This window comes from Oryzias melastigma, linkage group LG21, assembly GCF_002922805.2.
Source record: "Oryzias melastigma strain HK-1 linkage group LG21, ASM292280v2, whole genome shotgun sequence".
Classification (NCBI taxonomy): Eukaryota; Metazoa; Chordata; class Actinopteri; order Beloniformes; family Adrianichthyidae; genus Oryzias; species Oryzias melastigma.
In genome coordinates, this window is record NC_050532.1 from 26,577,366 (window position 1) to 26,589,209 (window position 11,844).

An 11,844-nucleotide genomic window follows, 5' to 3' on the forward strand; every position below is an offset into this window, starting at 1 on the left:
CAGGAACGTGTAAGAAAACGGTCCTACTATATAGTTATCTGACAAACTTTTTATTGAATTTCAACAGATCTTTTCAAATTTTAAATAATCAAGCTAATTCTTTTTCAGTCCTTTCATATTGTAAATTGTATTTTCGGGATTTCTGTCACAATTAGATTTATACTGTGGCTGAATATATTCTGAGTTTGGATTGTTCTGCACATTTTCTCAAAGTCGTATTAAGAGCTACTATCCCAGATTATAGAGTGCAAGTAATCTTTGTGTTTCGTTTACAAGCCAGGAAAATATGGAGCATGAAATCAACCGACAGTCTGGAGCCGTGTCAGCAGTTCTGTGTTCTCTGCTACCAGAAAACAAAGAAGGAAGTGAGATTCCTGTGCTGGGGGGTGGGGTGGGGTGGGGTGGGGTGGGGGTCACCCTTTGAGGCTGACTTTAGAGTTGAGAAAAGGTTCGGACACGGTGAGAGTATGGTCAAGGTGACTCTGTCACGAGCAGGAGGGTAAAGCTCCGGGAAAGAGAATCCAAACGAGTAAGATAGTATACAAGCTATATTTGTCCAAAACAGGTTAAAATTGTAATTAATTTGTAAATTCCATTGTTTTCAGATAATTATTGGAATTACTTTAACAACAAACTAACATCTTCCTGTTTACGGGTGATTTATACTGATGTCTAAATGGTGTACGACATTCCAAATATTACAGTACTAACCCAATATTTAAAGTCTACTATGACATTTAAAAAGGAAAGAAAATCGTGTTTTAATGATGATGAAGTTTTTGACCAAAATCCCACAACCTAAATGTCTTAAAGACATTTTTCCTGTTGATCTGAATCCTCTGTTTCAAAATCTCCTCTGAGGGGGCGTGGCTTTAGGAGCTGAGCAGCCCCCTCCCCCATCTGATTATGATAGCTCTGTGTCTCACTAGCATAACTCGTCAGTTAAGTTCTGCTTCAGAGGTTTTTTTAGACCTTGGTTTAAAATACTTGACTGGTTTTCCAAAATCTCTGTGCTCCTATTCGTGGACCTCGCCTCTGGCTCGTCCTGCCCCCAGTTGTCCCCCAGCTCCATCTGGATGAAGGATCATCTGTGCTCTTGTCCTTGGCTGTGGACCTCGCTTCTGGCTCATTTAACGCCCACAGCTGTCCCCCAGTTCCTCCCGGATGAATCCCATCTGTTATTTAGATCATTATTTTACATTTCTGGAACATCTTCTCTGGTACAGGACTCCTACTTCATTTGGACATCCCAGAGGATACTTTTTTCCCTTACAATCTGTTTTTTTGACGAGTTTTTCCTCACCCAGAAGGAGGATCTAAGGACAGGAATCCCCAGTTTAGTTCATCATCCAGCAATTGTTCGTATTTAATGAGTGATTTTATGTTTTTGAATAATTACTGGTGTGAACCAACTTTGATGACCAGTTTGTGATATTAGGCTGTATGAATAAAATGAACTTGTTTTTTGGGATGTGATTGTGTGTGGAGTTTGTATTCATTTTTGCTACAACAGTTAAATCTGAAGGTATTACACCTTAAAAAGATTCAACTGTTTCCAGAGAAACCAAAAGAATAAATGATTTTGACAAAACCTGATTTTTGTTTTTTTTATTATTTTACAGAAGGTTCAGGAAATCATTTCTTATGGATGTTTTTCACTTTGTACAAACGCACACATTTACACAAACACACACAGTGCACCTCACAGAAGCTTCACAGTCACGTTGGAACCGTTCCCTTTTCCCGCTCGCGTCACTCGGACTTCTTCTTTGAGCTTCGCCGTCCACAACACTTGCGAACGGCGAACGAGCAGCATTTCAGAGTCACCCACAACACGGCGATGACCACGGCGACGAGGAAGCCGATGACGTCCAGGCTGTGGTACTGGAACCAGTTCAGGTCGTGTGCAGCCACCCGGAGATGTGTGGCTCCTTTGTGTCTCATGACGAACTCGGTCCAGAACGTGGCGAGCTCCAGCGGCTGCAGGGGCCGGTCTAAGTGGATGGAGGACAGAGTCTCCATGCGCTCTTTGTAGCTGAGAGAAGAGAAGAGAAGTTTCACTCCCGTCACATTCGTTAAGACACAGACTTAAACGAGGCTCCGTCTTTGGGCCAGCCTCTTTCTTTTCAGGCATTCTTGGTTTATTTAAGCTTCTTTCTGGGCGATTGTCCTGCTGACCTGATTTCAGTCGAGCGTAAACTCGAACACAGATGGCCTCTATAATGATGTCAATCACAGGAGGGACATCACTTAAGGTGCTCTGGCCCTCATCCTTTCACCTCTTACATGCTACGCTGGTTTTAAGACAAAAGTTTGAGTGTTTCGATCTGTGATGCAGAACTTTGGCTGTTTATATAAGAACCAAAAAAAAAGACCCCAAAAATTCATATTAAAATGCTAGAAAACATTTGATTGAAAAACGAATAAGATTCATTCCTAAATATATTTTTAAATCTTCCTCAGAACTCTCCTGTCCATTCGTTGCCTCATCGTCACCTTTTGTCGTTGATGATTTTCTTCAGTGCCGCCTGGAGCGTTTCCGTGGTCACGTCCAGCATGCTGAGCTTCTCTGCAACGCCGCGGGCCACCAGCCGGTGCACGTTGTCCCCCTGGTCCCCAAACAGAGGGAACATCAGCATGGGAACCCCGTTGCAGATGCCCTCGTAGATTCCATGGGTGCCTCCGTGGGTCATGAACACTTTGATTTTGGGATGAGCTGGAAGACACACACAAAAAACGGTAAACATTTATATAAAAAAAAAAAAAATTTTTTTTTTTTGAGGACCCAGATTCAGCCTGATCTTGGGCTTTTGTTTCGGGTTTCTAAATAGTTTTTCTTTGGACATGCTCATTTACAGGTTTTAGTTCGGGGATGGAACACCTTTTGTGACTCCTGAGCCACAAAATCTTCTAAAGTTTGACAGACGGGTCTGATCAGATGCTTTGATAATCCACTTTATAAGAGAAAAATTATATGTAATGTGTATAAAAAACATGATTTAATTTGGGTGGAAAATCAATGCATACATTTAAAACCCCCAAATGTTGTGTTTTTTTTTTTATTTAAAAACTGAGTTTTGGGCTATTTTCACCAATGGTGTTTCATGGAAAAAACAAAACAAAAACAGACTTAGGTTGTGTTCCCATTCCCCCCTAACTACTAAAAAAATGACTATAGTGCCCAGAATTTTACAGGCAGACAATGATCTCTACTTTTAATCATTTTTGCAAACATCACAGATTTCACGAAGTCAAAATCAATCCAAACATTTTACGACGTTTATTCACGACTCCACTGTGTTCTGATGGTGAAAATGTGGATGATTTATTCAAAAGTTACATTTAAACACATTTTTTGTTAGAAATTCTTCAAACGCAATGCATTGTGGTCTATATTTGATAATCTAGTGAGAATAGATTCATGCTAGTTTTTAGCAAAGACTTCTGGGAAGTTTGTAGGGCACTTGATTTTGTAATCAGCAGATTCAGACGGCGCTAGAAAGGGGGAACGCTCTATAGTGAGTAGGGGGGGAATTCGGATGTTAGACAAATGTTGCGTTCATGTGATGCTAGAATAATCGGAAAAATGAGCCTCCGACTCTAAAGACACAAGAACGCCAGAAAAAAACAAATCTTTCAACATCTCATGAATGCAGAATAAGAAATTATTGACAAAGGTCAATTTATTTGTAGAGCGCCATCTATGGAGCAAAACCAGAATTAACAATTAATTCCAGTTTGACAGGCCAGATTAAATCGCTGATCAAGCTGCAGTTAACCTGAATATGTCCGGTTTAACTCATCTCAAACTAAATTATTAAGTTACATACATGAATATAACTGAAAATATTGCATCCAAACACTTTCTACAAGATCAGACTCGCTCCATCTGCTCCATATTTCAGAGACTTCAAATTCTGTCTACCATTCATATTTTTTAAATCTGCATTTTGTTGCATACATTCTTTTTTTTTTTTTGCACGAAGGAAATATTCCCAAGCAGTTCTCTGCATTATTTATGGTTCATTTACCAAAGTTTTTCACTTCTCAAGGTCAATTTTTAATTCGATTCAGGGCAGTAAAACTTTAGAATTAATTCTTTTGTGCCATTAAAACCTGAAATTCTTCAACATGTTGTCAAAGAGGTTTTTAAAAAGTATTTAATTTGTGTTTTTTAAATTAGTCTGCTTTATATTTTGTTTGATTTTTCTTAAACATTTCACCTAATTGTGAACTTTTATCTCAATAGTGATTTTTATAGATCATATATATATGTTTTCTTTATTGGATTTATTAAGATATGTGTTAACTTCTAGTTGTATTGCCACTTGTTTCTGTATTTTTTAAATTTTTTTAATGTTAGATTTCTTTTGGTGGGCCTTGAATAAACCATTTGGGATTTTTGCCTCTTCCTGCACTCGACTTGATTTTATTTTCATGAATCTTCGTTGCATATTTTGTTTGTGCTAAAAAGAAATAAATATACAATTTTTCACTTTTTAAAAATGTTTTAAACAATTTTCTTGCACAAGACAAAAGAAGACGTCAGATCTGAAGTGAATAAGCAGTTAAGTTTTTAAGAGCTAAAATATAAAAAAAATACAGAAATAATGTGTGAAAGTTAAAAATGTAGATAAATTCTGTTTTTTCAGGAACCTCATCTCATCTGCTGCTGATCACCTGGATCAGGTGTGTTTAGCCAATAAGAAGGCAGTATGTAGGACACAGGTCGTTGAGATCGTCCACCCTCCCTTTCTTTACAGTTTCTGCTGATTAGCCGACTCAGTTTTCATCTTGATTGCCTGAACATACCTGATCCAGGTAATCAGCAGCAGGAAGTGAAACTGTAAACGCTGGCTGGATTTTTCCTAAATCTCCTTACCTAAAAGGTCATTCTGAGGAAGCCACTTCATAACTTTGATGTTTTTAGGCAAATCTTCGGGCAGCTCTCCTGTGTATCTCCACAAAACCTGAAACACAAACCACACGTGGCGTTTTGAGCAGAAAGAGCAAAGTCTGCGATTCGTTCTGATCGGACCTTTAACATGCAGTCAGAGGGTGGAAACCTCTGGTTAATGTGTTCTGCAGAATGTCAGGAGCAGTAAAGGTCAGAATGAATCCGCTCATATTTACCCTCTGGGGGATCTGACGGAACGCGTCGAAGAACTGCTTGGCCTTCTCTGCAGGCATGGTGGACACCATTGAGCCCAGCGTGAAGACGATGAAGCCGGCGTCTCCTGAGCCGTCCACGAACTCCTGGAGGTCCTGGATGACACGGAGCAGAGTCAACAGTTTAACAAAATCAAAGCACATTAACATTGTGTGCAGCAAACAGTTATCTGTTCTTCCATTGTGAAGCACAATGACTTTGTGATTGGATCAGCAGGCTGTCGTTTCTGCAGTGTTGACAGAACAGGGGCCCTGCGGTCTCAACTTTACCACAATCTAGAAATCCATGTGAACTCATCCTCAAAAGCAGAGAAACCAGTTCCACCGTTTCATGCTGCTTAAAGCAGAGTGTCAAACTCAAACGCACTGGGGGATAAAAATCCACAACACACCTTAAGACGCGAACAGGAGAAACATTTACTGAACACTCTGAAACGACATTTTTAAAGCTGTAACTTTTAAGATAATTATGAACTAGATAAATAACATTACCTGAGATAATGCTAGTGTGAATGCTGGAAGCTGAATTTGGCCACTAAAGATGCTAGTGCTGATAGCGGAAGATGCTAAAATTGATAGCCAGCTCAAATGTTAGCTAAATGCTAAATTAGCTTTAAAAAAAACTTAGGTTAGCAAAACTAGCTAGCATGTAGCTTAAAAAAAATAGCTAAACTTCAAAATAGCCAATAAAAAATTCTTAGTAAATACCAAAATAGTCCAAAAAGCTAGCAGAATGCAAACTTTTCAATACTTTAAAACCATAACTTAACATAATTATAAATAATAAAAAGACAGGAATATTATTCCAGAATAAATCAACTTAAACCTTAAATAACTTTCAATATTTTACTCTCCATTAGTCAAAATTATACAAGTTTTAAATGAGCGCAAGATAACATCGGGTCATTAATGACAATAAAATAAAATGATCTGGAGGGCCGGGTAGAATTACCCGGAGGGCCGGATCCGGCCCCCGGGCCTCGACTTTCACACATGTGGCTTAAAGAATCGTAATTTTCAGCCGATAATGCACAGTGAAATTAGACATTATCACAGACTGATTATACTCACGGCTGGCAGAGGGGCTTTCTTGGCACAGTTGATCCCACCAATCAAAACCATGTTGGGCATGAGCGGTCGGGGCCACTCGAAGGTGAAGTCGTATCTGAAGAGCCAGATCGCCCCGTGGCTCAAAAGGTCTTTGTAGGACATTCCTGTTTCAATGCGCTCGCTGACCAGATTGTCAAAGTGTTGATAGAGCACGGTGCAGACGTACGACTGCACGTTGTACATGACGAAGTTCTTCACTCTCTGGAAGAAGTCCATCTCACTGGTGGTCCCGGAGAAGTACACGGGAACAAAGGAGGGCGGAGAGGGACACTGGTTGGCCTTGTAATCCAGCTCACATGGAAGCCCGCGCAGAAAGTAGACGGCTGGGATGGAAAACATCTTGGCCAGGACGGAGCCGCAGGGCAGGAAGGGGTCAGTCAGCAGGACGTCGAAGCCCTCTCCCCTCAGCTTCTCCATCAGATCCTGGCTGTCCAGCAAACTCTCACAACCTTTCACCTGCAGGGACGTAAACTCCACCAAACGCTGCACGTTCACAAACATATCTGCAAACTCGGGCGTCTTGGTGAACACCGACTGCCTGAGCTTCTCAAACTTTGCGTCCAGCTCCTCCTGGGTGAAGGGAACTTTGTGGACCTCCGTCTTGTAGTCCTGCGAGCCTTTGATGAGCAGGCTGCTCTCCGGCACCAGAACCGTGACCTCATGGCCTCTGCGGCTGAGCTCCTTCACCAGAATCTTCATGCTGAGCCAGTGACTTCCATCCACCGGCATGACCAGCACCTTCCCCCCCTGAGCGGGCCCCAGACTGAGGCAGCACAGCACGGCCAGAATCCACCCTCTTCCTCCCATCGCCTCCTCCCTTCTTTCCTGCACGCCAGACTGAGAGCTGGAGGTCTGAGGGAGGCGGCTTTATGAGCGTGCTGTGAGGGAGTGTTTCCTGACTCCACAGGAAGTGCAGGCTGCACTTTGAGTCCAGCGCTTACGTAACAGAGGATTTCTTTAGGAAGTTTTATTGGTTCACATGTATTGATCCCACTCCTCCTGATCCATTAGGAGTTTGTATCTTTGAACTCGTCTGTGTGTTTACTCTCATTTCCTTTTCTCCTCCCACTCAGATTTGTGCGTGTGGAATGCGTTTACCCATCTCTTCCTGGTGTTTCAGTGTCACGCACTCAGGTATTTCTACTGTCTTTTGTCGTGAGAGTTGTTGCGTGCGAAGCAAATCTGTAATAGGAAACCAACTCCCATGGCGTCGGCAGTAGTGGGGGAGGAGATACCATCAAACCAGCTGTGCAGTCCAACTCCCAACTGCAGGAAACACCAGAAATCACAAAAAAGGAGTTTCAAACTAATCAGGAATTCCATATGGAAGTTTCTTCTTACCACCTGCATGCACGAACATGTACAAACTTAAAATAGTCCCATGAGAGAAAAAGATTCCTGAACTACAGAGAAAGAGGAAGAAAAAACGAAATAGTTGACAGTTGTGTAACCAAAGCTTTAACTCACACAGGTGACTCTGAAATGTTCATTAATTAGGACACAAATGATGTAAGTGCAGGCAGCTGCTCCCCTCAGAATCAGGAGACTGGAGACGCTCTTCATGCATGTCCTGTGTAGTGTTTCAGTGAGGATGGAGGAGGTCACTGAAGAGTTAATATAGTGAAGTCAAAGACATTCACACCCAAAGGTTTACTGTAATTATAATGCTGTGAAAACTAAAAAAAAAAAAAGAGGGCGGACCTTCTTCATGGATATAAACACCATCCCATAATTATACCCGAACAAAGACGCTAGTTTGTAAAAAATAAACAACTGCAAAACCGGAAGACATAAATCTGACTTGTTGAAACGCCGTGTGACTAGTTTACAAACCTGTTGGACCAAACCAAACCGCTTTCAATTCTGTTCATTTTTTTTACAAAATAAAACAAAAATCAGGTAAAAATTATGAAAACGATTAAAAAAACATTAGTAAAAATGCAGAGGTATTAATTTGTGCCTATTCATTCATTTTTTTCTTTTCATTCATTTTCCTGTCCGCTTCATCCCTTTCGGGGTCGCGGGGTGCCGGAACCTATCCCGGCTACTGTAGGGCGAAGGCGGGGCTTACCCTGGACAGGTCTCCAGTCTGTCGCAGGGCCTCAATCACACATCCATTCACACCTAGGGGCAATTTAGAGTCACCAATCAACCTATGAAGCATGTTTTTGGACGGTGAATATTCCATTAAAAAGATACAGATATTTATTTTGCTAAGTGTTTTAGCTGAAACTGTTTTTTATTTGGGCTTGATGTGATTGTATTATATGGTACAGGTTCTTGTCTTTAATGTTTTTTAGCTTCTGAGGATTTTGCCTTTTAGGTTTTAAACCTCAAAAGTTCCCTGCGACGGACTGGCGGCCTGTCCAGGGTGAACCCCGCCTTCGCCCATCAGTAGCCGGGTTAGGCTCCGGCACCCCGCGACCCCGAAAGGGATGAAGCGGACAAGAAGATGAATGAATGAACCTCAAAAGTTTTTGGATTCTACGTTTTTAACCTCAAATGTTTTTTCTTTTCATATTTTAAACCTCAAAAGTTTTTGTCTTTGGACAATGGACATAAGAATCAAAATGAAAACACAAATTAACATGAATAAATCCTGTGTGCAAAAGCGTTTGCGTGGAAGAGATATAGACATTATCTACGGATGTCATTAATAACGTCACCAATGATATCTTCAGATTGTTTTGTCTAAAGCTGCTAAATAAATCAAACTTAGTGACTTATATTTATCACATTTCTACTCTTCTGAGTGTTGTTGGACCTGGATGTTTGAGGGTTCTCCTCAGGGTCCAGTGCTGCCCTCTTCTGGACAAAAGGCTGCTTAACCAAATCTTTCAGTTTTTGGGGTCCAGTCATTGCAGATATCACTTTACCCTTTCACCCCTTCAGACGCTTGGTTATGGAGCTTTTTGAGGACCATCTTTCACCGCCACCGTTTAGCCCTGACAGTCTACGCGTACCTGAGAGCGGGCCGTACCTGAGAGCGGGCCGTACCTGAGAGCGGGCCGTACCTGAGTGGTAGATCCGAGGTCGTTCAGGATCAGGTCATTTCAACCTGCAGGCCGGAGTTTCATTCTTAGAGTTACTTAAAGTTCACCTATTACATTTTTCTTATTAAAAATTGTGGTAGAGTGTCCGCCCTACGATCGAAGGTCTGGGGTTCAAATCCCGGCTGAGTCATACCAAAGTCTCCCTGTTTGACACTCAGCATTAAGGGGGTGGATTGGGGGGCTGAACCTCCAAATGGTTCCCAAACTCAGCGTCTGCAGCTCACCACTCCCCCAGGGGAGGGGTCAAATGTGGAAAACAACTTTCACATATCTAGGTGTGTTACAACTAATTGGACTTTAACTTGTGATTCAGAAGTTTTTAACCAAAATCCCAAAACTTAAATGTCTTAAAATGATATTTTTCATCTGAAGCCTCTCTTTCCAAAATCTCCTCTGAGGGGGCGTGGCTTTTGGAGCTCCACCCCCTTTCTGGTTCTGATAGCTCTGTGTCTCGCTAGCGTAAATGTCCATCAATCTGGGTAATGTTCAGCTGTATGGTTCTGATCCGGATGTCGGCTCAGACGAGGAAGTGAAGATCTTCATGGACAGAACTTCCAGAACGAGTCGGTCTGGTCTGATGGGTCAAAATATCACACCGGTCCGGTCTGGACCGCTTAGTGGAAACGAGGCTTCAGTGACCCAATAAAACACACAGAAACTGGACGATGACATTCTCCAGGACAGAAATCCAAGTAGACATTTCAACTCGCTAATTTTTATAGAACTTGTTATTTTTCATGGAAAAAAATACCACAGCTAAAAAAAAAATGCTGTTAAAATCCTTAAAAGAGTTCTGCTCACAAAGCCGTTAAAGTACAAAAAAATGGAAGCTTGATATTTAGAGGATTTTAGGAAGTTAGAAAATGAACGTTTTGTTGATCCTCTTTACATATTAGAAAGCTGCAGCACCGAGCAGACAGGACACACTGTACGCTGCATTTTCCTCTCAAAGATTGTGCAACAGATAACGTATTAGCTGTTAATGATCCATCAGACCTGTTACACTCTGAACATGCTCCCATCATTCAGCGCTGCTGTGTCACGGCTGCAATCAAAATGTAGACGAGAGGTGACGGATGAGGGCTCAGGTCTGTACAAAAGTGAAGAACTGCACACCTGCCACACCTGTTCAAGTCCACACTTATCCTCTGTTACTGTGCAGAATAAACGTTGCGTCTCCGTCTTTGTTTGGAAGTGGCTTAAGCCCTTTTAATTGTGAGTGTTTACAGAGTTCAATCCTAACGGTGTGGATTAACCGACTCTGCCCTGAACTCTGAACATGGATCTCCAGCTGCCAGCGGCCTTTCACGCCGGATTGCTGTGGAGGTTCTGAGTGTAAACATGAGGTTGGGTTCTCTCCATAACTCCTCGTGCTGATGCGCCTCTGAAACAGCAGGAGATCACTGGAGACAAAAGCAAAGAGAAACCTTTAGAGACCCAAACAGAACAGATCCTCATCAGAACACGACAGGTTGTGGACGTGTTTTCTGAAGCACCACAGGCGTCACAAATACATGTTTCATTCAAATTTATAAACAAAAATAATAACCAATGAGGAGAAGTTACTCGTTTTACAGCTTCACAAATATATTTCATTTTTATAAACTGTAAAAAGGGAAATATTTTCTCATACGTAAATTCTGAAATTTGTTACGTTTAAAATTATTTGTTTTCAGGAAATTAAAATTTTGTGTTGATGGTTAACTTAACTTAAAAATAAAATTTGATAAAAAGTAATATTTTAAAATGCAACAAATTACAGAACTTGTGTTAATTGACACACTTTTTAAAGTGTAGTTCATTCAAAACCTTCAAAATAAATTGGAGAAACATCCTGTTTTGGGTAAAATTTAGATCAACTCATATTTTAACAAGAAAAGGTGCATTACCTGTAATGATGCTGGTGTGAACGATTTTTGTTACATACGACGTGCACGGAGTCCAGTTTTCAGTCTACCATGTTTATTCTGCCGTCTGGTACAACCATATTAAGTCTATGGGTACAACACAGAAAACACCACACTCATGAAACTACAGCGACACCTGTTGGACACAAAGAGTATAACACCTCTAATATACTACATCTCCTTTTTTTCAGATTTTTTTTCTTTAATAAATGTTAATAATCATGAAAACAGGTGACAGCCATTTTTACATTTTTTTCTTTTTAACAGACACAAAAACCTACTGTAGTTCTGAATAGACTCAATTAATTTATTAAATACCAACTGGATTTGTTAATCAGACCAAACTCAAAAGAATAACTTCAATGTTACCAACATAAATACCTTTACCTTACATCAGGACTGAAGTATATAACAAATAAATTTGGTACACAACCTCTTCAAATGTACAAAACTTGTGCTCTTTCAAATTACTTACTCAAAGCGTTGAACTGAGTCCATTACACCTAAATATTACATGGTTTTTTTTTTCTTTCTTTCTTTCTTCAGACCCGATAACGCTGTGGGATTCTTACAGGCCGACCACAGCGTGTTCTTTTGACAGGGCT

At 40.9% G+C, this 11,844-nt stretch overlaps 1 protein-coding gene across 3 annotated transcripts; it reads right to left on the minus strand.

The window, feature by feature from the left end:
• Positions 1-1,593: 1,593 nt before the first annotated feature.
• Positions 1,594-7,764, minus strand: LOC112155322 (UDP-glucuronosyltransferase). 3 transcript variants are annotated; one of them, XM_024286860.1, is made up of 6 exons: positions 7,621-7,751; positions 6,241-7,545; positions 5,134-5,265; positions 4,883-4,970; positions 2,497-2,716; positions 1,594-2,035 (listed from the first exon to the last, which is right to left on the minus strand). In XM_024286860.1, exons 2-6 carry the CDS (start codon positions 7,084-7,086, stop codon positions 1,753-1,755), a joined length of 1,569 nt encoding a protein of 522 aa, XP_024142628.1. In that variant the 5' UTR covers positions 7,087-7,545; positions 7,621-7,751; the 3' UTR covers positions 1,594-1,752. The 3 variants fall into 3 exon arrangements, with proteins under 3 accessions (XP_024142628.1, XP_024142630.1, XP_024142629.1); XM_024286862.2 differs by having other exon boundaries at positions 1,625-2,035; positions 7,747-7,764; XM_024286861.2 differs by having other exon boundaries at positions 1,625-2,035; positions 7,624-7,740.
• Positions 7,765-11,844: the final 4,080 nt, after the last annotated feature.